The 27,869-nt window shown below is 39.2% G+C and overlaps 3 protein-coding genes and 1 long non-coding RNA gene across 6 annotated transcripts; 3 read left to right on the plus strand and 1 right to left on the minus strand.

Annotated features, from left to right (window-relative positions):
- Nucleotides 1-594: 594 nt before the first annotated feature.
- On the plus strand, nt 595-6,869 carry mindy4 (MINDY lysine 48 deubiquitinase 4). Its single transcript, XM_072439013.1, is given in 16 exon segments — nt 595-858; nt 1,017-1,136; nt 1,197-1,643; nt 1,730-1,938; nt 2,016-2,074; nt 2,155-2,261; nt 2,356-2,472; nt 2,561-2,643; nt 2,746-2,847; nt 3,412-3,475; nt 3,566-3,771; nt 3,845-3,908; nt 4,746-4,907; nt 5,149-5,329; nt 6,283-6,361; nt 6,436-6,869. Coding segments are annotated over 16 exon segments (2,133 nt in total). The 5' UTR covers nt 595-774; the 3' UTR covers nt 6,485-6,869.
- A 727-nt stretch (nt 6,870-7,596) lies between these two features.
- Nucleotides 7,597-10,005, plus strand: LOC140354415 (uncharacterized). Its single transcript, XR_011925967.1, has 2 exons — nt 7,597-7,853; nt 9,718-10,005. It is a non-coding gene; the product is annotated as an uncharacterized lncRNA (long non-coding RNA).
- Nucleotides 9,648-21,743, minus strand: alkal1 (ALK and LTK ligand 1). Of its 3 annotated transcripts, none has more exons than XM_072438577.1 (6): nt 21,268-21,743; nt 20,758-21,039; nt 18,202-18,255; nt 17,275-17,358; nt 12,606-12,679; nt 9,648-10,148 (listed from the first exon to the last, which is right to left on the minus strand). In XM_072438577.1, exons 2-5 carry the CDS (start codon nt 21,026-21,028, stop codon nt 12,615-12,617), a joined length of 474 nt encoding a protein of 157 aa, XP_072294678.1. In that variant the 5' UTR covers nt 21,029-21,039; nt 21,268-21,743; the 3' UTR covers nt 9,648-10,148; nt 12,606-12,614. The 3 variants fall into 3 exon arrangements, with proteins under 3 accessions (XP_072294678.1, XP_072294677.1, XP_072294679.1); XM_072438576.1 differs by having other exon boundaries at nt 12,602-12,679; XM_072438578.1 differs by having other exon boundaries at nt 12,602-12,679; nt 17,275-17,355; nt 21,268-21,742.
- Nucleotides 21,744-22,211: 468 nt separating this feature from the next.
- On the plus strand, nt 22,212-27,080 carry LOC140354183 (dynein regulatory complex protein 11). Its single transcript, XM_072439113.1, has 19 exons — nt 22,212-22,375; nt 22,655-22,982; nt 23,050-23,169; nt 23,272-23,454; nt 23,523-23,594; nt 23,678-23,883; nt 23,959-24,043; nt 24,433-24,534; nt 24,602-24,677; nt 24,772-24,878; nt 24,948-25,034; nt 25,105-25,166; nt 25,239-25,321; nt 25,536-25,643; nt 25,726-25,925; nt 26,150-26,236; nt 26,318-26,495; nt 26,566-26,804; nt 26,877-27,080. The coding sequence occupies exons 1-19, from the start codon at nt 22,365-22,367 to the stop codon at nt 26,994-26,996; spliced, it is 2,454 nt and encodes an 817-aa protein (XP_072295214.1). The 5' UTR covers nt 22,212-22,364; the 3' UTR covers nt 26,997-27,080.
- Nucleotides 27,081-27,869: the final 789 nt, after the last annotated feature.

The following is a 27,869-nucleotide window of genomic DNA, read 5'->3' on the forward strand; positions in this document are numbered from 1 at the left end:
GACTTCGTGGGCCTAGAAACGCCAAAGTGATGGAAGAAGGACTTCTAACCGAGCGTCAAAGAGGGCGAGGAAGGTGAGGAGGAGTCTCCCTGGAATAAGGCCGGTTGGTCTCTGACACAACAACTATTCTAGTCACAAAAACACATCATGACCTCATGGGCTTTGTACGCCAAAGCAATGGGAGGAGTACTTTTACGGACTACGACAGAGTCTGAGGACTACGAAACGTCTGAGGAATAAAGTCTGGCGGTAATGCAACACTCGGATGCCAACCGCCATAAAACAACAACAACAACAACAACAACAACAACAACAACAACAACAACTTTGCCCATCACTACCGGTGATCTCTCTTCCCCGGTGATCTTCCCCGGTGATCTCCCCCGGTGATCTCCCCGGTGATCTCCCCGTAGACTGATTTCAGACCATGGATCTATTATATTATCAGACTTTCAGACGCTCCCGTCTGAAAACAGACCTGAACAGATCGGAGTTTCCGGTTGAACCCGGTTGGTCAGCACGAGGCGTTGGTTCAACGCTCTCATTGGACACGAGGCCAGTTTCTGGCGCAGAAGCGAGCGTCGCCATGGAAACACTTCCGGTTCCGAAAGAAAAATAACAGAGAGTATGGAGCTTTTCTGTGGGATCGTGACTATATCGTGGCCGAGCTTTTTCAGCATGTGGGATTATATTTAAGTTAGCACAACGCGTGAAAGACGCCACACATGTAAAGACCAATGCTATGTTTCTGAAAGATTACGCAGAAAGAGTTTTATGTCTGACAATTCTCCCAACATCATGGCCATTTCTGTGGAAGAGGTGTCGTCTTCGCTCGTGCGGGAGTATCTCAGTCGTAAGGTATGGAGAGACCCGGGATAAAGCTGTTTATAGTGGACTTTGGGACAAACATACAAACATACACGGTAACCTTAGCAGGTTAACTTAGATCTAGGGGTTCTACTTGCCTTCTAGAACATAAAGAGTAGGACACTAATGACAGTGTGCTCTGTCTGCAGGGCCTGAAGAAGACTATAGCCTGCATGGATGAGGAGCAGCCCCGCACTGAGGCCAGTATCAACAACAGATCCCAGCTCAGGCAGATACTCAACATAGAGGCACTTTACAAGAAGACAAAGGTAAATATGGAATGTAAAATGAATCCTAAAAGATGTTGATAATGCAGTGTCTTCATGTAGGTTGAGAATTCCCCTTTTAAAACGCTGCTTGAGATGATTGTAAAACACATGATAGAAAACACAATAGACAACGTGAATGCACTTTCTGCATCTTCACCTGCTGAGATAAACAACACTGAACATGACTTAAGGTATGGCACAAACAGCTGCAACACTATTTATTAGTAGTACAGTACTTTTTGCTTGGAAACCATTAACTCGTTTTCCCTCAGGTCACATGTAGAAACGACCACTACATCTCAAGCTACATTAATATTGCCAGATAAACCCAAGAGGGTTCAACTTAATCAAAGCAGTCTCATTGCACATGACCAAAAGGGATTGTCCCTCATGGCATCCCAGGACATGGAGCACTTTAAAGTTCCTGTTACTGAGAGTACAAAAAGAAACAAAACCAGTCGCATGAGGCGTGGCATGATGCCAGGACCTATAGCTAGTATACCTGAGGTACCTAGTTCATTTTTCTTACCATGCGGCTTTATACTGTATTTGCTCATTACTTATTTACTATTACTAATCTAACTTCTTTAAAGGAATCAATCAGGAAAAAGTTTACACAAAAGGCAGAAATTCCTAAGCCTCTGCCCACAAATGAGGAGGAATATTGTCATGGGGAAAGCTTATTGGTTTCTCATTTTGACCGAAAAAGTGGAGAAAGTACCTTCTTCAAAGACCGTTTCAATTACCCTCAAGGGAGTTCTGAACCAGAGAAGAAGCAGCTGACTCCGCAAATTGAAAAAAGGTTTGAAAGAGTTCTTCATACAGCTCCTGATGTCACACGTCTTATGTGTACAATACTTCCTTTTTTCTATGTTCCAGAGCTCAGTCACCTGCCAGGTTAAAGCATTCAAACTTAAATGTGTCAGAAATGGTATTGGGTAAGCGTTTTAGGGAAGAAGACTGTGGCTTTTCCCCACAAATTTCCCAAAACAAGTGGTGATGTGTTTTCTGTTTACAGACGACATTGATGATGAAGAGATGCGAAGCCTTTCTCAAATGTCTTTGAATAGAACCGTGGCAGAACAAAGTTGGACAGGCTGTCATATGGATCAGCGAACAGCCACGGTTTGTAATTTACACCAGTAATTTGTGGTAAATCGAAGAGAGCTGTTTGTGGTTTCCTTTGATTTAGCTTTGTGTCTGTTTACTTTTGCTCCAGGAATTAAAAGTGGTTCTTCTCGGCTCCAGCTTAAATTGTTTCAGCGTTGAGTGGAAGAACCAGAGTTTCACTTTCTCAGAAACGCACGATCTCAGATATGGATTTGTGCAAAAAAAAGCATGTCACCCAGAAACGAATATCAAACAAAAATAATGAAATGTTTCTTATCATCATCAGTAACTCTCTTCTTCGTGGTGTTTTCAAGGGTGGTCCATGTGGAGTCCTGGCTTCAGTGCAAGGATTTGTTTTAAAGAAGTTGTTGTTTGAAAACTCTGACCACAGCTCTAAGTGTGTGAAGGCTTTTTATCTGTCTATGATGAAATGTTGCATGACTTTGCATCGCACCGTTGTATGATTAAACCCTTTGGTAATCTGCTACTTTGTGTTCAGCAAATTAAGACCTTCCAACGTCTCCAGAAGAAAGTGTTTAGTTGTTGCCATTGCAGAAATCCTGTGGAGGGCAGGAGAAGAGAAGCGAGTCGTAGTTGCAATGTAAGATCATTGTTTGAGATTCTAATGAGCCTAAATATGTTTCCAACCTGGTCAATATTTATATTTGTTGCTAGGAGTCTTGACAAAAACTTGTATCTGTTATTTTTGTTATTTTTCATATCCTGAAAATAATATTTAGATGATTATTGTGTCAATCCAACAGAAATACATGTTTTAACTGAGGTCTGATAAATGTGAAATTACTATAAAATGATCCACAAAAGTGCAGCAATATCACTTTATTCCCTCCATTTGACGTTTACAACATACATTTATTTCCCAGTTATTTTTTAATCGGCTCTTTTGCAGCGTTTAATTTTTGAACTATATCCTTTTATAAGTTATCTGTTTTTTATGATTTACTTCAGTGCCTAATCTGTGTTGCAACACTGGAATTTACCCATTGTGGGACAATTAAAGCTTATCTTATCTTAATATTCAAGACTAGATAAAGGTTCTTTTTATCTAACAAAATCCACAGCATTATCATTATTTTGACACATTTCCCACGTGCAACTGTAACTACATAACATTTACTGTAATTGTCTGTTGTTTGTTTCACAGAAATTCAAGAACAAAGCACTTCACACCAGTGGGGCAGTACAAATCTGACGGCGTACTTGAAAGGGTGTGTACTGTTTAGTGTTCACGTGACCATTAGGATCAATGACATGGGCAAACCGATTGTGACGGTGTCTTTTGCTCTGTTGCGTTTCAGATCATGCTTTTCACCTTGAACGAACACAAAGACTTGGAGGATTTCCTAGACCAGCACATTGAGCAGGCACGGCGTCTATATCTGTGTCGTACGTTCTTCTTTTCATACATTTGTGTGCTAAGTTCCCGTTGTTTTCAGTTCGAGTCGGAAGCGCTGGGCTGCTTACTCTTCGTCGTATCGGCCGTTCTCTCGCGCTCTGTTCCCAAGTATGTCGAGCACTTCTCACCTGTGTATGATGATGAAATGCCAGACGCTGTAGCACATGTTCTTGCTTTTCAGAGTGAGAGAGGACATGGACGTGTCTTCCACCACGCTCATCGGCGCTCACGGCTACTGCACACAGGTTTGACCCAGAATCTCTCTCACTGTACGTGTGCGATCGTCAGGGGTAACAAACTGCAGGGATTTTGTCTGAGCCTCCTGATTAATGAAAGACTTATTAGAGAAGGGAAACTGTTTCACGCTAAATAATATCTGTATCAGTATTATTATTATTTTTTTTATGTCTACAAAGTATCTCTGAAGAAAGACCATGACATCACTGATCATTTTTTGTTCGGTTTTAAATTTTAAAACGCTTTGTTTAAAACTCTGGAGCAGGTTGAAATCACCACAGTGCCATTATAATGACTAATGCTGGACCTGGAAATAAAGTGGGGATATTTATTTACTTTTTTGTCTCTTAAGCTTATGAATTTAAAGAATGGGCAAATGTGGTAGTGAATTCCCCCTCATCTCACAAGCAATTCAGGCCATATTCATGTGCATATAACTGATGTAAACAAGAGTGTTTACTTACCATTAGTATTAGTATTATTTAGTCTTATGCTAGCTATTTTTACTTTACTTTATCATTATTGACTTTATTTTATTTTTATCTTTATCTTTTTATTTTATTTATTTATTTTCCTCCATTCCCTATTAAGATATGAGAGGAGTTTTTTTAATAAGAGTTTTTTTTTTAAACTTCCCATAAGTTATCTGTCCTTTCCTCTGTATCTACTGCGTTGTAACACCGAAATTTCCCCGTGTGTGGACAATAAAGGATTATCTTATCTTATCTCATTTGAGTTAGTTTTGTTACATGCTATAATCTTAATAAGTTTACGCTGCTATTGTAGAGTAAATGTTGTATATTGGGATATTGGGATATTTCACCAACGCTGTGTTTTATTCTTAGGAACTTGTCAACCTGTTGCTCTGTGGCCAGGCTGTTTCCAATGTATTTGACAACGATGTGGAGTTGGACTCTGGGAATGGCAACATTACGCTGCTGAAAGGAATCAAAGACCTCTGTGAAATTGGTTTTCTGTCTTTGTTTGAGCACTACAACATCTGTAAAGTAAGCCCGACTGCCACACTGGAAAAGACAAGAGGGACATTCCTTAGCTGCAATTATGCACAGATGTTCCCCAAATATTCTTAGTATGATGGTGGGGGCATTTTACAAAAAACATCGGCATTTTTTTAAAATGGAAACGATAAAGAATTAAACTAACAGGGTATAAAATGAAAAATGATATTATTAATAATGTTTATGGCAACTGTCCAACTCTTATGCTATAATCTTATGTGTACTTTAGGTAGGAAGCTACTTGAAGACTCCCCGATTCCCAGTTTGGGTGGTCTGCAGTGAGAGTCATTTCAGCCTGTTGTTTGGCCTGCAGAGGGCGCTGTTGACCAGCCACCAAAAGGGGCAGGAGTTCGACCTCTACTATTATGATGGATTGTCGAATCAGCAGGAAGAGATCCGCCTCAGTGTGTGTAAGTACAGCCTCCTGAGCAAGGTTTAAAGCCTTTGTTTTATATGAATATTATTTATTCATATTACATATCCACACTCATTTCGCAATGTACAAAATGTGTTAAAAAATAAGATTAATATTAGATTAATCTCACAGTTCCTAGCTGTTCTTACTTTCTGGCAATTAAGGAACAAAGAAATGTACAAGGAATGGAATTAATGATTAACCCGTTACTTACTCACTTAGTGGTTTTTGGTTGATTCATGCATATTTAAGGACTCCTGTTTGTCCTGCATTTGAGTGTTTTCACCTACCCCCTATCCCCGCCCACTGCTCTTTTCTTACTTGAATTGAATGTTAAATAATCTGACTCCGGCTCATACAGGTTGGGTGCAAAAATGCTACTCAGCCATTTTCAACAAAAAAGCTGTGAATGAGAATCCGCTGCTTGCTCTGATGAAACACCACGATGAAGAGGCGGTTCATTATCAGTTCTGCTGTCTAGAACAGGAAGTCAACAGACCTGTACAAACTATGTACATTATAGTTTAATACTGAATACCTAAAAAAATAAATTTGTCATAATACGTTTTCAGATTACAGTGCTGAAACCTTTATATACATTTTTACACAGTTATGATGATTAAACCGTGACATCAGTGATAACAATTGTACTGTTCAAGAGGTTACACATGCATACACAGCTAAAACAGAGGTGAGGATGAAGGACCTGCTCCTTCTTCTCTGCTGCCGAGGGAGCTGCCTCTCCTCAGTCTGGTGCAGTGAGTGAGGTGTTGTTAACCTGAACGTCAGCTCTCAATCACCTCCTCCACCGAGTCCAGCAGTCCTCCTGATCCTCCTGACCCTCCTGACCCTCCTGACCTTCCTGACCAGATGGTTTAGGTTGACCATAGCGTAGAGGATTGCAGAGGCCACCACAGCGTTGTAAGATACTTCTTGTCTTATTTGTAGGTCTTGGCAGAGCCGCCCAGAGCTGTCGGGATGATGCCACAGAGCTCGTTCCTCCACTGGAACACTGCATCCGCACCAGGTTTGTTCACCTCACTTTTAGGCAGCTTTGCCAAATCAAAAATAATTTTTTTTTTTTTTTTTTTTTGCTTTCAGGTGGAATGATGCTTTTGTGAACTGGAACGACACAGAACCCATTCTTTAACTCCGTTGCATCTGCAAAGTAATATGCCCATTATGAATTACGTTTATGCGTTTGCCATTTTGTTTTGAGTCATTTTTTATTGGATTTTGGGGAAAGGAGATTTTATTTTGTTTCCAGAGTTAATGACTGATTTGAATTTGTTTTAAACATATATGAGGTACAATATTGACAGTATTTTGGAAGTATCTTTTTACATGTAAAGAGGACTCACTACTATTTAATTATTAGAATAGAACTTGCTCAAATAAGTTGGTTAGCTATGCATTTCAAGTCATTTGTGAAATACACGTATGATTAATGTATTTATGTATGTATCAGAAAATAATGTACATCTTGTTTTGTTTAAAAGTGCCCTCACTGCCATGTTTATGACATTTTTAATTTCTCCCCCTCTTTTTTTTTTACACTTTCATATCTATAATTTTTCTACAGGAACTTGTTTGTAATTCTTTCAACATTTCATAATAAAGAGCGTAAAGCTAATTAGGACTAAATTGTTTCTTGCAAAGGAATAAAACACCGACACTCGTCGTGACACTACAGTGACGGCAGCATCAGCGCTCAGTGTGTGGGTGCAGAGGAGGAGGAGGAGGAGGGCCCCTCCAGCTCCTGGGATCAAAGAGTCTGAGCTGCTGGCACACACACAACTGCAGTGTGGCTCTGTCAATCCATCTACAGGAACAACATCTGCCCCAGAGCATCACATGCTATATTAGAGTGATTGTGGCAAGGATATAGTGTTGTGGTTTTACAGAATGGCATTTGACATGTGTCTCTCTTGTGTCAATGTTCTGATTCATGTTCTTATTCATGACTCATACAAATCTGTAAACTCCATAGACGTATGAATTAATTATGAGCCATGGACATATTCAGCCTTTTAAAAGACATTTTACTGTCACAAGGACTAGTGCCTTTTCTAAAAAATAATTTACCAAACCATGGCTCTGGGCAAAGCGTTTTGCTACTGAATTAAATTGGAGGTGAGGGGGAGATCGACGTGCGTCAAGACCTTTTAGTGTTTTTCATCATTTCAAAATTGAACAGTTTCCATACCACAAAAAACCTAAGTTTAAAGGAAGGTTGATGTATTCTTCTACAATACTGTAAGTTGTGCCACAGCAGTGTGACAGGAGGCTTTGGGCGTTGTTTACTATTTATTGCAGTGCTATTTCTCAGAGGTATCAAGAGAGGATTTGGTGCTGGTGTGTAATTGTGTTATGACCCTCCCACGTATTGTCCCTGGTGCATTCTCTGTCTCCTCTCCTAATCTCTGCTGTTTGTCTCCAGAAAGGCCATTTCCTCCAGATTAGGATCTGGTGTCTCCCGCTTGGCCAGTCAAGAGATAAGGGGATCCCCTCTTTTTCAGGTGCTTGATGTGTTTTAGGGGCACAATCTTTAACCCCAGTTAACATAGCATTATTGTACCGGTGGTCCCTTTTCTCATAAACACACATGTTTTATTTTATGGCTCTACAACAAATAGCCATAACATGCAGTACACCTCGTGACTGTGCTTAACTTTGAGAACTAAATACCTCTGTGAATGATGCAAACGTGAATAATGCATGACACAATCTAAGTGTTCCTTCAGAGACGGACTGGCGTGAGAACTCAGCTGTTGTTAGCTTTGGCTTTGTTGTATGTTTTCTTCAACATATTCTATCAGCATCTTCCTGTGACTGGCCCAATATTTATTTCACTAACAAAATAAAAATGGCAAACAATCACAGTTACCAATTCCCAGGCGGCTGACTCAGAACAAGATAAATACAGCTTGGGAGAATGAAAACGTTGTGTACTGCTTGTTTGGTGACTTTAATAAAGGGTGATAATTTTGTCTATCTATAAAAATACACAATGATTATGTGGACTTTAATGAAAGGGCAAACTCGGAGCATCATCCTCACGTAGGAAGCAATAGGATATGTCAGATTTTATGGTTTTATCTGCAGCATCTGACGCATTTAGTTTGGATTGTTTGGGAGGTTCCTGGAAAATAAACACTCTTGGTCTGGCCGCACTTTAGAGCAGCTTAATCACTTTTTGAAAAAACGCCCTATCACTTTTTTCCAAGTAGCAAACCGGACTGCCCACTTGCAAATCAAAAATCAATGTTCCAGTATTTAGACAATCTTCATTGGGCACAGAAAAGCTTCAATATGCATTCCACATGTGATTACTCAAGTACTATGATAAGCCTTTGCTGCTCTTATCCAAAGTATATTTGGTGTTGCTCAACATCCCGTTAGGTCCAAGAGTCCAAGATGTCTGACAGCTCTGATTGAGTGTGTGATTGCCAGAGACAGGCGTAAAGAGCTGCCAGGGATTTTGCAATGGATCTCTCTAAAGCAGTAACACCTGCTGAGAAGCGGGGACAGAGGAGCATGCATCACAGAGGTGGTCAAACTCTCAGTGGGAAAACACACTCGTGGAGGAAGTAAGAAAACCTGTACTGTTACTTCAATGTGTTGAAAGCCCAAAAAAGAACTGAATCAAATTATAATAACACTGTAATAACCTATTGAAAAGCTTGCTACTTTTAAAATAATACTTGCATTACTAGTTACTTTTCTACATGTAAGATGTTTCTCTCACAATGGGAAAATGTACAACTGCAGCTTTGCCATAGAATGTTCCATAGTGTTATTAAACATATCTACCTCCATGGAGACAAGCAGGTGGCACAACAAAGCCAAGTTACAGGTCATATCTGTGGATATGCAAGCCCATTCACAGAAAGCATGCACGCAATGTAGTTTTAATCAACAAAAACGCTTGTAATTGAATAAATACAAGATAGAGAACTTAATGCCATACTGTGGAACATGCCAGGCAAAGCAATAACATTATCATGGGAACAAACTATGTTGCCCAGCATTTATTATTACTTTAAGTGCTACTACTGACAACCTTCAACCATTTAGGCTCCTATAAAAAATACTCTCCTCCTGTTTAGCCTGACATTAGGAGTATTTTCATAGAGATGTCTTGAAATAACCTCATGTTGTGGGGATTTGGACTTCGTTCTTCTCCCACAAGCTTCATTTGCAGCCACATCATCACCCCTCCCGCCTCGGATGAACCATTTATCCTGTTTTTGTAGCCCGTTTTGTCTCTCTTGTCACGTTTTGAATAACAGAAAATGGGCTTAAAATGTGCTTCAGTATTCTTTATTTTTCAATACGTTGGTAGGTTGTTCACCCCCTTATTATTTCACATAATGTTCTCAGTTTCAGAAATCACTCAAGTGCCAAATAAAATGAAATTAAGACATTGACAGAGTGTGTGACATCTTTCCCATCCGGCAGAAGGTTACAAAATGAGCCCAATTGTGGAAGAGTTATCCATATTGACAGACGGTACAGGACACGCCCTCAACCAAGCACATACGAGCCAACTTTGATGAACAAAATAAACACATTTAAAGATTGTGAAATATTATGTACATACTCTTTCAATAAATAGGTGTTTTAATATTAAATTATCTAAAAATTATATGGGACAGTCATACAGATAAATTACAATAAAAAGCAAATCCACACACAATCTCGACAAGTATCTTCAGTAAATAGAAAATAGAAACACTGTAGGACAATGATAATGATGCAGTGGATTTGAAGGCACTTTCTTGGCAACACATGGATCCCTCGCCTGTTGTAACCTGAAATGAAAACAAGTATTACCAAACAATGCTTTTAACATGCAGCAAAATTGTTCCAGGCCTTCTGTAATCATTCTTATTCTACTTATTCCAATTTGCTGTATGGAGGATTGGAGCCTATTCTGTCATCTATTCTCTCTCAAAACTCCCTTTTTATGTACGTCAAGAAATGTTAAGAGCCTCTCTAGATTCAAAAATAAAAAGTTAAGTTGTTCCTTATAATCATTTTATAATCTGTGCTCTCTGGCTGAGGCCTTTCAAGGAACTGGGGAGATCCGGGGCTCAGCCTTGGCCGATAAGGAGTGTATTTCCTGCATTCTGGTGAATTCTGGGCAGCTCTCAAGTGTGGGAGTAGTTTAATAAACACATGTGGCACGTAAAGGTCTCATATTTTTCTATATTCTAATAACTGATGTCAAAAACAGTTTTAAGTGCTACTGGTGGAAGGTGTTGTAGTATTGTTTGAGAGTTAATGCGAGGTCAATCATAGCCTAATGTACAAGTCTCCACTAGTTCTATCATTATAAGCAACACAAGCGATTCATATGCATGAAAAGAACACACCTACTGGAAGTTAATAAAATCAATTATCGTTGTCAATGGGCAAAGCCCGAGCAAAAGTGCGCCTGGCATCATGGGGATGATGACCGCTTCGGCCGTGGCATACATAGTTCTCTATGAGAAAATAGTTAACAATAAGTGAATATAATTTAGACGTGAGGATCTAAAGTTGTACTATGAATTTAGAATTTTTCCTAATTTAAAATGTTTTCCCATTTTAACAGAAAATGTTTTCCAAATTTTAATCATTCAAACTCGGACCTGCCCATTGTGGGGAAAAAAGGCAAAAAATGGCTCGATAGCGGCTCCCAACAGAGTGAAATTACATTTGATATGTGGCTCAAAAAATTGTGTTTTTCCGAATGTTTCAAAATTCTATTTTAGCGTCCCCAAAAAAAATAAAAAATTAATATGTCTTATGGCGTAGCCATAGTAATGACAGAAACCCCCAATGTTATCCCATGGGAAAATCGCACATTTTCAGACATTGTCATATTTTTACTCTTTACACTTTTACACACCTCTCTTAGGAAGTTACCCTGACCAACCTAAACAATTGTGTGAATCATCTTCAGGACTTGGGCATAAACAATTCTGAAAATTTTTATGATATGTCTTACTGTGTATGTGCGGTAAAGCCACTATTTTTCCAATTATTTGGCCTTAGCATGGCCTACAAACAACCACCTGACGCTGCTCAAAGCTCTCCTCTCACTGCACTCACCTGCTCTGCTCACAGAAGTTCTCAAAAACAAGCACAGTCTATTCTCACGGTAACACATTGAAGTGCGATATATCGCTGAAGAAATAAATAAACATTTAAATGTTTTTATACTGCTGACACTATAACACTAAAGCTGGATTATCTATCAATTTAAAAAAAACATGATCTGCACTTATAGCAGAATGAAACACTTAGGTTGTTAGTTTGTGTCTATAATAAGTCATAGAACAGCTTTATCGAAGTACAGAAAAATACCACCAAAAACTAAATATTGACCCCCAAAAATGATGGTTCTGTCTTAAGTGCAAGGTATGGTTTTCTTTGCAGTATGTAGTAAATATGTCAGCTATGAGACAATCTAAGTCTATTGTTTATTGTTTAACAGATCCCAATAGTATCGTCTGTGTACCTTATCCAGTACACAAATACACAAATACACAAATACACCAATACTTGCTGATTCAGGTTAGATATTGTTTCAAGAAATGCAATACAACTTGAATGTGTTACTTTCACATATTGATTACAGGTACAAACCAATGTGAGTTAATACGTGCTTTTTCATATAGATTCATACACCTGTTTAAAGAAATGCGTTTTGAAGCTAAAACACTGATTTGTCCCTTATATTCTGTGTCATGCATTTCTTGCATTCTTCTGAATATCTTGTAGAATAATGATGAGTATTTTTACTGAATAGTAATTTTTGGTAGAACGTTTGTTTTTCCATACAACCACCTAAAACCAAGAGTATTGCATTCAGTCACACTTGCTCTAAAAGCACATTTTAGATCCACGCATGCAGTAATTTTCTAACATTATTGAATGACGTGTTTGACCACAATAATCTAAATGAGACAAAACTAATCTTTGAATGGTATATGGGATCATTTGTTTTTATCACTGCTAAGCTGAGATCACACTGTTTGTCTGATGATCCCAAGACACTTGACTCTTTACCTCCTCCACTTGTTTCACCATTGTTTTCTGTATAGATGGATGTAGCTGAGGTATGGATCTAGGGAATTTTATTTGTAAATAGGAATGCTTTACTTTGGCCAGCGCTTAGTAATATTTAACTGATCATTTCACAAAAGAAAAATCTGTCAGCGATTCAAAGCAATTATAATTAAATGCTAGCACCAGAAGTAGAAGAAAACAGATTTACTCACATGCAACTTCTATGAATGCATGCAGAGCGGGCTCATTGCTAGCCGTGTTAGTAATCTTGCACATCTTTTGTAAACTGAAAAAAAAAAAAAAAGGTTAGTTTCACAATTTTAATATCACTTAAACACGCACAGACCAGTAATTTGTCAAAGGGTGAGGAATTTGGCAACAGTGTTTTCTAATGTCTCCAAGATAAAGATTATCAGAAGAAATGAATCATAACATTGCATGTGTCATCTCAATCCACCAGTAACATTAATCCATGCAATCCTGTCTTCATCCATCTTCCTTTTTGTGTCTAAACTGTCAGGTCTGACCCACAAGTGCTCTGAGGTCTGTTTCCACTGCACCGCAGATGGACTTGGTAATATGAAAGAGCCAAAGTCTGAGAGGCAAATGAGTTGCGACGGTCCATGTGTGACACTTTATCTGAGAGTCATCGTCCTCTTTTGGACTGACCTAGTGAGTAATTCCCAAATATGAACATTTTGGGGAAAATATTCATCATGTGGTTTATAAATTAATGTAACAGTGTCCAGGCCCCCACAAAAATGCAGCGATAAAACAGAAAGTCAAATTGACATATTCTGCATGCGTGTTTGTAATTTAGACCTCTCTTTGTGTGGAAGAGATAATGTTACATTTCTAAAACTATTTAAAAAACAGAAACAAACAGTTTCTCATTGATAAACAGTAGGTACAATTCGTAAAGGGATATGTTTCATTTTATTCAATGAACGAGGTCCTCATCTTTAATAATAATATTTTTTTTAAAGGCAGAAGTAGAACATAATATTAATACTACATTGCCAGTGTTGAGAAATAACCAAATACATGCATTAAAAATACATACCACCATAGGCTACTGCTGTTACTTCAACATGTGTCGCTCTTGTGGTGAGTGTGTGTGTGTGTGTCTGTGTGTGTTTGTATGCCATTTTTCCATCACTAATCAGTGATAAATAAATGGACAACAAACAGCTTTATGTATGTTGTATACATTAAGCTGTTTTATCATATGTTGCATTTTTGCACTTTTATACTAAAATGTCACTTAGAGTGAAATTAGACCATGTAATGAAAAAGGTTACAAATATATTTTAATTAGGTATTCTTCCCTAAACTTTACATTGTTAACAAATGCTACCACCACTTCTACTCTCCGATCCTCCTCCTCTCTCACCCTGGCTGCACCAACATCCCGACTCAAAACTTTTGGCGACAGAGCATTCTCCCGAACAGCACCCCGACTCTGGAACTCCCTCCCCCAACCTGTCCGCCACTCTCCCTCACTCACAACATTCAAATCCCGCCTAAAAACATACCTCTTCACCCAAGCCTATGACCTCCCCTACCCCTAGCCTCCTCTACCCCATTGCCTACTCTTCTACCCCCTGTTACATCCCCATCTTTTTCTCTCTACTTCTTCTGTCTTGTTCATTTTATCTGTATATTAATGTGTATTGTACGTGTTGTCCCCCCCTGTCTGTAAATACCCCCCCCTTTTTTATATATGTTCAGCGTCTTTGGGTCACTGAAAAGCGCTATATAAATAAAAGTTATTATTAGGCCCGAGCGCCACAAGCTGGCGAGAGGCCTATTAATTTCGTAAGGCCGTGCGAAGCACGGCTGCGAAAGTGCGCACAAAGTGCGCACGAAATCGAGCGCGAAGCGCTCGCCCACTTCCAAACACTCACTAACGCACTCCTTCACTCATGCACGCCCCGTGCATACTAATTAGTAGTAGAAAAATGGAACATTACCGTTGTAAACGGGCGAAGCCCGTGCAAAAGTGCGCACTAAACGAGCACTTTACATTGAGCACTCATTTGCGCTAAGTATCTCACGAATACGTTCCCCATCTCTTGCACGTTCCGTGCATATAAGCATGTAATGCAAAAATTGAACATTATTACTGTATAGAGGGCTAAAAACACAAAGTGGGTGGAGCCCACTCAAAATTAACGAAAGTACCCGTCAGTGACCAGGGACCCACACCATGAGGTAGGAAAGCGCGAGCGCTTTCCGAAAATGTATAGTTTATGATATTTGAAAAATGGGAAACATTGTTTTTGCATCGGAATATTATTCTTTCTTTCTTCTTTCTTCTCTCTTCTCGGGACCAACCCCCCTATTTTTCACCCAGTGAACATTGACGAAAAGTCACAAAAATTTGCACACCTCTAAAAATCGTGCCTCTCTACATTCTGGCTATTTCCCTTTTCTAAAATAAAAAAAATTGGCGCGGCAGCGCCCCCAAATGTAAAAAAAATCTGATCGTAGAATCATGAAATTTGGCGCAGAGGTAGATGGTGACAAGAGAAGTAAAAAATATTATCACGGCAACGCCGTCCGCCCAACCAAATGTCGGCCATATTGCTTCAAAAATGGCTAAACATGACTTCGGAGTTTTTCCAAACGTCGTACTTTTATGAACTCCTCCCAGGGCGTTGGCCCTAAAAAGCTGAAATTTGGTGAAAATGCTACTGAGGAGTGGGACATCAAAAGTTATCCAAATTACATTGATACCTGTCACGGTCTCTGTGCGGCGAAGCCGCAAACTGTAGCAAGAATTTCAGAAATCTCCCAAATTTAACATTTCTGCCGTTTGCGCAGATAAAGTCCGAATTGCGTCAAATTAGAATCAGTTGTTAAACTCTTTGCCCTAAACCTACTTGAAGTGAAATAAATTAATTTGGAGCCACAGCGCCCCCTACAGATTTTATATGGAGGTTAAATATTTAGTTTTGCGAAATTATATGAAATTTGACACACAACTCAATTTTGGCATCCCCATCAAAAAAGTTAATGAGACCCAATTCATAATTGTTATGGTTTTGCCGTAGCGATGACCAAAACCTTCCATGTTATTCCAATGGGGAAATCGCCAGAACATGTTTACACTTTAGACTTTCACAAACTCCTCTTAGGGCGTTAGCCCTATTAACCTGAAATTTGGTGAGACTCATCTTCAGGGGTGGACCATCAAAAGTTATCCACATTTTTATTCAAAGAGTCACGGTGTCTGTGCGGCAAAGCCGTACATTTTGCCAAGAATTCAAAATAAAATAGCTTTTTGATGGTAAAACAAAGGGGAGAAGATGTGACAGCGTCACAGATTCAGCAGTAGGCGTAATAAAAGGACAATTGGGGCGCGTTAGCGCCCCCTCCTCTTGCGGCGTGGCGGCGGTGTGGCGGCGGCATGGCGAGGGCCGATCATGAGGTAGGAAAGCGCGAGCGCTTTCCGAAAATGTATAGTTTATGATATTTGAAAAATGGGAAACATTGTTTTCGCATCGGAATATTATTCTTTCTTCTTCTTTCTTCTTCTCGGGACCAACCCCCCTATTTTTCACCCAGTGAACATTGACGAAAAGTCACAAAAATGTTCACACCTCTAAAAATCGTGCCTCTCTACATTCTGGCTATTTCCCTTTTCTAAAATAAAAAAAATTGGCGCGTCAGCGCCCCCAAATGTACCAAAAATGCATTGAGAGATGGGAAATGACCCCAAAAAAATCTGATCGTAGAATCATGAAATTTGGCGCAGAGGTAGATGGTGACAAGAGAAGTAAAAAATATTATTACGGCAACGCCGTCCGCCCAACCAAATGTCGGCCATATTGCTTAAAAAATGGCTAAACATGACTTTGGAGTTTTTCCAAACTTTTACGAACTCCTCCCAGGGCGTTGGCCCTAAAAAGCTGAAATTTGGTGAAAATGCTACTGAGGAGTGGGACATCAAAAGTTATCCAAATTACATTGATACCTGTCACGGTCTCTGTGCGGCGAAGCCGCAAACTGCAGCAAGAATTTCAGAAATCTCCCAAATTTTACATTTCTGCCGTTTGCGCAGATAAAGTCCGAATTGCGTCAAATTAGAATCAGTTGTTAAACTCTTTGCCCTAAACCTACTTGAAGTGAAATAAATTAATTTGGAGCCACAGCGCCCCCTACAGATTTTATATGGAGGTTAAATATTTAGTTTTGCGAAATTATATGAAATTTGACACACAACTCAATTTTAGAATCCCCATCAAAAAAGTCAATGAGACCCATGTCATAATTGTTATGGCTTTGCCGTAACGATGACCGAAACCTTCCATGTTATTCCAATGGGGAAATCGCCAGAACATGTTTACACTTTAGACTTTCACAAACTCCTCTTAGGGCGTCAGCCCTATTAACCTGGAATTTGGTGAGACTCATCTTCAGGGGTGGACCATCAAAAGTTATCCACATTTTTATTCAAAGAGTCACGGTGTCTGTGCGGCAAAGCCGCACATTTTGCCAAGAATTCAAAATAAAATTGCTTTTTGATGGTAAAACAAAGGGGAGAAGATGTGACAGCGTCACAGATTCAGCAGTCGGCGTAATAAAAGGCCAATTGGGGCGCGTTAGCGCCCCCTCCTCTTGCGGCGTGGCGGCGGCGTAGCGAGGGCCGATCATTGCTGCTTGCGGCTATATTTATTATTATTATTATTACTCTCTTTCATCCAAGTAAACTATAAAAATATATATAGCAACTACTTGAACAAGCTATGTAGATACTAATCATATTTTCCAACTCAGATTAATATTTAGTAAAAAATTATTTGTTATTTTATAAAAGCAGACTGGATCACATCACAAACAAAAGTAAATGATGAAGTAACACAATTGTATACATACATGCTGGTGTTGAGCAGTCCCTTGTGTTGTGATAAAGTCTGTGGAAGTGTGTTCTGCACTCCGAGGGGAACTTGACTGGTCCTGCTTAAAAGAAAAGGTCTCATCAGTGAAGCTGCACATTCACCTCATGTTTGAGCTGAACTATATTTATTTAGAAAAAAAAAACAATTAAAAAAGAATTGAGTCTTTAATTGTAATCACGTCTGAGACTTTCTACATCAACATTTAATGGTGGAATGGACGATTTTTTTCAGCAATTTTTGTATCATATTTCCTCGTGGCGTGGATAAATCATTTGTCCTGCCACGTATCAATCATAAAACGCACCTACCGCTCACCTGCAGCCGCGTGCGGTTCGTCCCCACGTTTCCGCGTGCCTAAGCGCATGGATCTATCATAATATAGTTCCCTCAGTGTACGGGGCAAAATGAAGACGGAGAAAGACAGTTCGAGCTGACTCAGAAGTGGACAGAAATCTACGGGAGACGAGAGATGCGATGCGCTCCGTTGCGCTAATAAACAAACGCACGTGTGTGTTGTATCAGTCCGCACGGGGGAGTGCGCATGCGCACTTCCGCCTGCGTTCTCAAATCGCCGAAAAATCGTCCATTGCGCCTTTAAGATTTTAAGATTTTCACACCAATAATGAAGTCTACTCACTGGTTATAAATAATCGGCTTACACATGCACTGCCCTCAACTTAACTCTGCACTATTGCCCTGCAGTTAACCATCTGCTGACCCGCAGTATGGATAGTGTTCAAGACTTAAGTAGACTGCATTTGGGCCCAAACACAAGGAAACTGGTTTCATTCATGAGAAAAACAATATCCAACTTCAGAGTCCGTGGAAAGTGAACCAACTGAGAATTAACATGTGCAGCATCACTCAATGAAATGATTATATGAGTTTCAGGGATTGTTCTTACCTGTAAAGTGTTGAATGAATTTGCTTTTCATGTTTAAATCTCTAGGAACAATTTCTGAAGAAAAAAACAGAACATAAGAATCTGTATGTTAAGGCAATCAGAAACAAATGAGCACAACAATGCCACTGTAACCCATCTTTGGGTGTGTGTTCCCACGACAGGATCTACCACTTTACAGTTATAACATGTAACAGTTCCAGGCCTGTTTGTTCAGTTCAACGGCCCCTCTACTGTGATTGGTGGACTTCAGACCCTGGTCAGTTTTAAAGAGACAAATCTTATGTCTTTACAGCGCCAGGTCTTTTTGTTGTTTTTTGGAGAGTCTGGGAAGTTATTAATCATATATTTTGCATACGATTTGCAATCATCAATGAAATTTCCCCATTTGGGACAATAAAGGAATATCTTATCTTATCTTGTTTTTTGCTTAATTGTCCTCCAGCCCTTATTTATTGTAAATTACACTTTATTTTCTGAGATTTTTATAAACAGTGTTATATTTCACAATAGATAATTTCAAATTTTTTCTGTTCCTTTCAGGTTTTTGTCTTTGAATTGCAGGGGTCAATCATGTTTCTCCGAGTGTGCATCAGTGTAAATGGCACACAGGGCACAGGGACTTGTGGCATGGATCATGCGTGCACAATGCAAGCTGGTTCACTATGGTAATATGATTCTTTTTATGCTATTGTGTTCCTCAGCATTCTTGTAGTTAGTTTTTAAAGTAGATTAACTCCTGAAACACTGTTAAGTGCATCCAACTGCACAGAAAGGATGAAAGCAGCCACTGAGCCAAAGAGGAGTCAGATGCAAGTAGTTATTCCAGACATATGGTGCCCCCAAGGTGCAGTGTGCAAACACACAATGCTCCAATTCAACATAATAAGAAGCAATCACAAATGTAGGCTACTTTATAAGAAACAATATGGACTAGAAAATACAATACCATGGAGAGGTGTTTGGTGTAATTTACAGCAGAACTGGTAGAAATAGCGCCACTGGAATCATTTAGCTTTTGTTGTGTGTTTCTGACAGTAATTTATATCAACAGTCCATTGAGAGTGTCTGTGGGATGAAGAGCTCTACACTGAAGCTTTTTTCTTGAAGAAAGTCTTCATACATAAATCAGAATGGCTAGGCCACTTCATGTTGGAGAATCTCAGGATTTAATTGCCACAGCAGTAGCTCTTGGGGAAACACAAATACAGTGTAAACATATCAGCAGATTTACAGATGCTTGTCCCCACTGTGTTCTAAAAACCTCTATCCCTGCGTGACCATGGATCTTGGTACTGCCACACGCATCAGTTGCTAATATGCTGTTTTTAATATCCTCAAAAGATAAATTCCACCCAGCCAGTGGTCTGGGAAAGGTACTTTTCCAATTGCATAAGCTGGGGTAAATACTCCTGTGCAATGTCTCTAAAGCCCCATTCACACTAAACCCCCATTCCCCCATTTACCAAGCATTTGCCAGAACAGCCATGTGTGAACAAATTCAGAACTGATTTCCTTATGTTTTAATCAGGCAATTTCCCGAATCAGGACCTAGTAAATTACTGGGAATATGTAGGGAAAGCTCGTGTGTGAATAAAGCCAGAAGATTGCCATGGCAACCACTTCCCGGTTTCTTTAGTTTCATTCTCCTTCAGTTTAAAGGATGCAGAAGCTCAGCCACAGAGCGCAGAGGGACAAATGCTATTAACAGAGCAAACCTGGTAAAGATCTGGCTCTGACGTACATGTGTGGATGTGGGTCAGTGTCTTTTGGTTGTATGGAACTGTATGTGTGAATGGGGCTGCAATTGGAGATAAATATATAATTATGTGACATCAAGGCACTGTCCCATAGCACAACAAGGAACTCTAAGTTTTGTATTTTTTGATTATTATTTTCTTAACAGCTATAGGCTTTTAACATCTAAATCTGAACAAGGATATATAATTACATATTTGAATCTGTTTCCATAGACAATACACATGTTTGATGTTTGAGAAGAAACTGCAAACAAAACCAATGGGTTACAGGTGCACGATGAAGAACAGTAATCTGAACTGTTATGGAGGTTTTTCTTTTTGTCTCAAGGGAAGATGTTGTGTGTGTCAGAGTAAAGTGTCCATCATTCATGTTTAATAACTCTGAATGAATGAATCAGTCACAGGAGTTCCTCCTCTGCCATGCAATTATTTTAAGTACTGCTTTGATCATCTATCAATCACAGTATCAATAAAACTACAAATCAGTAAAATCCCAAGACTCGTGATTTCAGGTCGATATATTAAAGAGGTGAGGCTTATTTCCTCCAGATGTTTTCTGCATGCGTAATAAAAAGTACTGCGATCTGTACCTTGTTTTTAAGGGATTGATCAAATAATGTTGCACGTGTGTCTCTTCTTTTCATTTAGACAATATATTGTGATTCATATTTATAGTAATATTCCTGCCAACATTTAAAAGGCTTATAAATTTGTAGCAGACCATGACAGCTGCCTCGAACTGTAAAATGGGGATTATGCTTTCCTCATCAGGACCTAAAAATAAATCTTATCAGCTTACCTATGAGTCTACTGTTATCCAGCCTAGGAACATAGAAAGGCTTTTCGCGGGAGGAGAACTTCATGTCTTGGGGTGCAGTGTATAGTCCACTGCTGCAGCGCCTGGAGACGCCTTTGTCTCGCTGCTGCTGGCTGTCTCTTATAACCTGTAAGATTAGGTCCAAAAGGGTCCTTCTCTCTTTTTGCTTGACCTCCTTGCTGTCCATGCACTGGCTCGAGGTTATAAGCAAAAGGAAGAGAGCCAGTATATGCCATTTCTTCTTCACCTGCATGACTTTAGTGTCTGAAAACAAAAAGAGTAGTGTCAAATACATTATGGTTAACCTAAGGAATGCTATTTTTCACATCCCTTTGGCAACAGAAATTCAGATGAGAGAAAAGACATATCAAAAGTTAATTTCAAAACATATAAACAATACTATGTGCGAAGATAAACCCATTGCCTTTATTTCAATAAATGTAACAAACAAACAAACAAACAAACAAACAAACAAACAAACACAAAGCTTACTTGTTCAGAGGATTAAGATGCCACGGTCCGGCACACTGGACAAGTTGAAGTGCGTCCAGTCGCTGTCTCTGGTCCCAGCACTAAATAGCAATAGCAAGTAGACTCCGTGAACCACCGTCTTCCCTGAAATAATGCGTCCCTATTTATACAAGGAGCCACCTTCTTGAAGGTAACAGAATCGATTTCGAGTGGGTGGTAAAGCAATGTTGACATATTGGATACATATTTGTATCGTGGAATTGGCACGGTTTGAGGTCCACGTCTCTTAAAATCGCAAGCTAACTTAACCAAAGTCTAATGAAAGGTTGAAGAACACTTTCCCAAGCTGTAATGTTGCATAAAACTGTCCCGATGAAAATCCAAATGAAAAAAGCCCAACATTGACCGGGAGCGCGGCTGCGCGTGGGGAAATAGTTTCCAAAGAGAACAACTTGTTGGATGCTGGATGCAGGCAGAGCAGAGTCTGGGGATCTATAAGCTTCTTGCTGACCTGTCAGCGAGCCGCTGTTCTGCTCACCGATGTCCGAGTCTTGTGACCTCCTAAGCACCGCAAAAAAGCGCTCCCACGAGCAGCAATCCATTCAGAGCAACTGAACAACTGAAGCGGACCAGGCACTTTGACTGGCACCGCCTCAGTGCTTTCTTTAGCAAGCTATAATAATAATCATAACCATCATAATCATAATAATTACAATTATAATAATTATAATAATCATCATCATCATCATCATAATCATAATAATTATAATGATAACATTATGATTATTACTAATATCATCATCATCATCATTGTCATTATCATCGTTGTTTCTATCGTTTCGTTGTTACTATCGTTTGTTTTAATTATTGGCCAATTTCCACTGAAACGGTCTCAGTTACTTCCGGATTCAGTGTTGCTATGGAAACGGGTCAACTTTCACGAGCTCAACTTGTTTCAGCTCCAGTTTATAACGTTGGCGTTACTTCTGTGTCTTGTTGCTTAGTGAAAAAATGCTTTCGAGTTCCAAGTAAAGATTAATAGCAGTAGACTTTATATACAGCCCATACATAACTTACATCTGTGGGTTTTATTTCTTTATTTATTCTTAAACGAACTCATGTCACAAAGGTGAGGTGTGTTTTACTTTGCTATTGCTAAGGCTAAGCTAACGTTAGTTGTTTAGCTTTAACTAACATGTCTATCCAACATTTTGAGATAATAGCTATAGCACATGTTTCTGTCAGCGGCTACTTCCTGCCTTGTCTGCTTGTGTTATCATAAAAGTAATAGCAGTTTTAGTTTCAAATGCATAGTTTTTATTGCACATGAAGAAATTGTGACTTGGAAGTTTATTGTTTAAGTTTAAGTTGAGACAAATAACCTTTAAATTTGTTTTTTTTGTCTTAGAACGTACAACCAGCTGTGGGCTGATGCCCAGGCCGAGTTGACCCAGCTTCTGGCTGCAGAGCTGCCTCCAGAACCTCTTTGTCCAGAGAAGGACAGAGTGGTGTTTTTTCAGCGGCTTGCAGTTCTCTACGTGCGCTACCTTCAAGTTTTTCGAGACCTTGAGGTAGCTTATGACCAGGTGGTGCACCCACAGAAGAGAGTAGTCATCAGGGCAAATCTTGATGGTGTAATAGGAAGACTACTGGAGTTGAAAAATGAAATGGTAGAAAAAGAGTTTTCTGAATACCATTACATGGATGATGTTTTACATGACTTAAAACTAACACCTGTAAGTACCTACACCTTTTGAACATACTTCAAGTAGATTCTCAAGTGAAATGTATATTTAAATACAGGGGGATCTGGAGATTCCTATTCCTCTACATTTTATAAGTGAATGCAGCAAAGATGTAAAGCAACGGAAAGAAATGGTCTCAAAGATCCTTAGCACAATGGAGAACACTGAAGGTCCACAAGTAGGCCTATGTTTGATTTATTTAAATTACTTCAAATCAAATAACAAAACGTCACTAACAATTTATGTATTTTATTCATTTAATCACTGCTGTTATTGAAAGCTTGATATGGGTAAGGAAATGAGTCGGGAAGATGCCGTGAAGCTCATGCAAGTTGTGGAGCGAGCGCGTCAAGGACGACTGAGGGCCAAGTTGAACCAGGAAAGCAGGAACATGAACCGAATGTACAGAAACAAGGACCCGCAGGTTGCAGACGTTGAGTCGGCTGCAGTCTGCATTCAGAAGGTACCGTGTCATCACCTCAATACAACACGCTGCTTCTTTAAGTTAAAATAACATCAAATATTCCCAAGTTCTGGAAGGGCTACGTAAAAAGAAAGGCAACAAAGACTGACCGTGAGCAGGAGGAGATTCTTCTGGGGATGGCAAGATTATTTTATACTTCTTTACAGAAATATGTCATTTAAAACTGCAGTTCATCCTCGTCTCTCTCTCTCTTCGGTTTTAGGCCATTGATCCAAAATATGATGCAACTCTTCCTTCAGAAATCACAGCTCAGGAAAATGAGAGTCACACACGAGTCGTTCAACAGGAACACGAGGAGCTCTATCAGAAATCCATTGTAGTCATCGCCACTTCACTGAAAGAAGTTGAAGGACACGACATCAGCCAGACCATGAAAGACCAAATCAGACAGTGGTTTTTTGAATGCCGGTAGGACATTTGTATTTATTACTCTTTAATGGTGTATTTAAAATGTCGGGGGTGATGGTTTAAGTCTTTCAACAGAGACGCGACAGGGACATTTCCAGATTACCCAGAGGATGAAGACGGAGGGTCAGCACTCATTTTTGCCCCAAAAAGTCCACAACAGGTAAACATGCTTAAGCAGTTTGTACAGTATTTTCAGGACTATTAGTCGCACTGGAGTATAAGTTGCACCAGCCAAAAAAAATCATGTATAAGTTGCACTGGAGTATAAGTCGCACAAGCAAAAAAACAAACATATATAAGTCGCACTGGAGTATAAGTCGCACCAGCCAAAAAAAAACATATATAAGTTGCACTGGAGTATGAAATGCGGTTGCAATTGTGAAAATAACAAATAATATCACATATAAGTCGCTCCGGAGTATAAGTATATAAGTATAAATATAAGTATAAGTCGCACCCCGGCCAAAACTATGAAAAAAGGTCCAGAAAATACGGTGTTTGCTTTTTGTTTTAAGAAAATGATTTCACTGTCTACTTTTCACTGTTTAGTTAATGGAAGAAATTGCTGCAAAGGAAGACGAGGAAGCTAATGCCAAGCCAAAAGGCAAAGATGAAAAAGGAAAAAAGGACAGGAGCAAAACAGAGGAAGAAGTAATGAGCATCAGTTGTGGTGAATAAACTGCAACAAACGTTTTAATGCATTGTTTTTGTTTTCTAGGAAGAGGAGGCAGGACTAAAAATGTTACCTTCAGCTTTTTTGGCTGACTTGGTTGTTGGAAATAAAATGTATGATGGTATGTTTAAACAACACCATCACATTGCTGTTTTGATAAATAAATAATGTTAATTTCACCAGTAGTTTAAATTAAGTATTTTTTTATTATCCAGATTATTGGAGAAATCGTGATGAATCAAAAAACTATAACCAAAAGCATGAAGTGGAGCTAGTAAAGGAAGAGAAGAGAAAAGATATTGAAGCAGAGATTCGACTACAGGTAATAAGGGCCAGACAGAAAAGGACCATGTGAAGCTGCTAAACGTGACTTGCTCTTTTCCCTTTTCAGGTGGATGAGCAGATGAGACAGGAGCTTGCTGAGTGGAAGTTATCTGTAGATAAAGAAAAAGTTGGTAAAGCAAAAGCTAATGCCAAGGTACAGCTGTGCGTCTCTGCTGTGGTTTAATTATAATGTGATTGTCATAATAAAGAGAATACATGTTTAGAAAAAGAAAGGCTCCAAGAGTGGAAAGAAGAAGAAAAAAGAGAAAGATCTTACAGCTGATCGGTAAGTTACTGAAGCTTTTTCACAGTTTTCTTTTGAATATCTAATAAATTGCTTATTATATTTACCTGCCAGGACTCTTGAGTCTCTGTGTAAGGAGCTGACAGGGCAGGGCCTTTTGAAACAACCAGATCATGTCAAGATGAAAGATTTTTTAGGTAACAATTATACATTTTTATTTTTAACTTTTAACACTTTTGTCCCAACATGATCCACTTGTTGCCCTGTATGTATTCATTTTATTGTCCCTTAGATGGATTATACTGCCACCCTCTGGTTTTATTTTGCATTTTTTTTTTTTTTTTAAAGTACGTTTGTCCTTTATTACTTTATTCTATTATGTGTAATAAATATGCATATGTCCATTGTTAGGGGACTACAGCTATCTTGGAACTACACTGAGGCAAAACGACATCGAGCCCATGCCATCACTGTCAGATGTGCGACAGGTTTTATCTCTATACGCCGTTTTACCTTTAGGTATGTCTCTGCATTAATATTAATAGTTTAAGCTCAATTTAGTTGTTTCATTTGTGTAACGGTCGCTGTATAATACCTGCAGGTTCTCAGTTTGTCCATGAAAAAGCTCCTTTAATAAAAGCCATCCTGTTGGCCGGCCCAGCAGGTGTGGGCAAAAAGATGCTGGTCCATGCGATCTGTCAGGAAACAGGGGCCAATCTGTTTGATTTGTCTCCCCTCAATACTGTCGGAAGGTACCCTGGGAAAAGTGGACTGGCCATGATGCTTCATATTGTCTTCAAGGTAGTATTTACACATGTAATTGTATATGTAGAAAGATATAACAAAACATTAGTATAAAAACACCTGCATTTTGTGCGTATACTGCACATGGCACCTCATAAATAATGTTCATTTTCTATGTTTACCTCAGTTATTGTTCAATTAAAGTAAAAAGTTGTATTACATTATTATTACAGCATTGACGTATAAAGAAGTGTTTTTTAATGACCTTCTACTGTACACAGGTAGCACGGTTGTTACAGCCATCTGTCATTTGGATTGGAGAGGCAGAAAAAATGTTTTACAAAAAAGTTCCTAAGGAAGAAAAAGATGTAACTCCCAAAATACTAAGACATTTGAAAGACTTTTTAATGACGTTTGCATATACCATACTATATGTTCTGTTTGTTTAGCTTGATCCTAAACGACTGAAAAAAGACTTGCCTAAATTTCTGAAGTTAATCAAAGGGGAAGATCGAGTGCTCATCATCGGAACAACCGATGATCCACTCAGTGCTGACATAAAAGGACTGTGTAAAATGTACAGCAAGATCATTCTAATTCCCAGACCGGACTATGGCTCTCGATTCAGTAAGAAAGTCGTTTTAATTTACAAGACGCTTTGATAAATGTCATTGTAAATTATATTTCTTTGATTTAGTTCTGTGGAAGCAGCTCATTCAAAAACACGGAGGGAAACTGACCACGGCCTTGAATCTGAGTTCACTCTCGAGGATTTCAGACGGTTACACTCCTGGTCACTTAGTCAGGGTGATACAGACAGTTCTTACAAAGAGACGACTCCTGCAGCAAGCCAAAAGACCACTGACTGCTGTGGAGTTCATCGAGTCATTAGCCAGAATTGATCCAGTGTTTCAGGAGGAGGAAGAGGCTCTTAAGGTTTAGTGTTATTATTTTCGCACATAAGCCTTTTTAAACATTTTGCTGATGTTGTATTGGCGCTTCTTACAGAGCTGGTACGCAAAGACTCCACTTGGCAAGAAGCGCATTAAAGCTGCGACGGGACAGGACGAGGAGGAGGCTTCAGCCAAACCTGCTAAAGGCAAAGATGCAAAGAAAAAAGGCAAATAAAAGTGACAAAGATTGTTTTTTGTATGTTATTTGTTACATGTTTGTATATTTGTCACCAATTTGAATTAAATGTCCAGTTCTTGTGCGTTTGTTGCATGGATGTGCGTGAGATACATTACACTATAATTACAGTCTAAAATAATGTCAAGGTCTTTTCCACAGACAACTCCTATTGGCTATAACTGTCGCAGTAATTCCACATGCCAAGACTAGGCAAGAGCATTCTACTTTTAATCTTCATTTCACGTTGGCGCAGCGCTATAAAAATAGGTCTTAATTTCCCGACGGCAGCTTCTGTGTTAGGGAAGGATCACTTAACATTATGCATATTGTTAAGTTCTAAATTGTCTCAACACTTGCTGTGGTTGTGTTAGAGTTTATTTTTAGCCAGTGCTCACAATGATATCAGCACATTTTGATTTGGTGATAAGACACTAGATGTGGCCTCCTTCTATTTATAATAATACAGTTTGGCATGTACTAAAAGACAAGTTATGAAAGCCTATTGAAATTTACACCTAGAAAAATAGTTTCCCATCTCAGTGACGAGAAGTTGTCAGGGGTTTTTTGTGTTGCGTGTTATCCTGTCGATAGAGTTTCACTGAACTTAAGCGCGCTCAGAGGCACATGGAGCTGTCCATCAAGAGTAACACTGCACAATGCCAGGCAGTGCTGCTTTTGTTGTGGTGTCGGAGGGAACCCCAGGAATAAGTTTAACTTTTATATTGATATTTTATATCATTATTTATAAGCAGGGGTTGTTGTTTTGTGTAGTCTTACTGGTTTTGAGTTGGGGAAACGTGAGATTAATGGTATAATCTTTATGACCTTTCAACTGAAGCCATGAGGGACACTCCCCAAAGAAACCTATAG

Source organism: Eucyclogobius newberryi, unplaced genomic scaffold (assembly GCF_026437365.1).
Source record: "Eucyclogobius newberryi isolate DKJ021-1_F unplaced genomic scaffold, fEucNew1.0.hap1 SCAF_9, whole genome shotgun sequence".
Classification (NCBI taxonomy): Eukaryota; Metazoa; Chordata; class Actinopteri; order Gobiiformes; family Gobiidae; genus Eucyclogobius; species Eucyclogobius newberryi.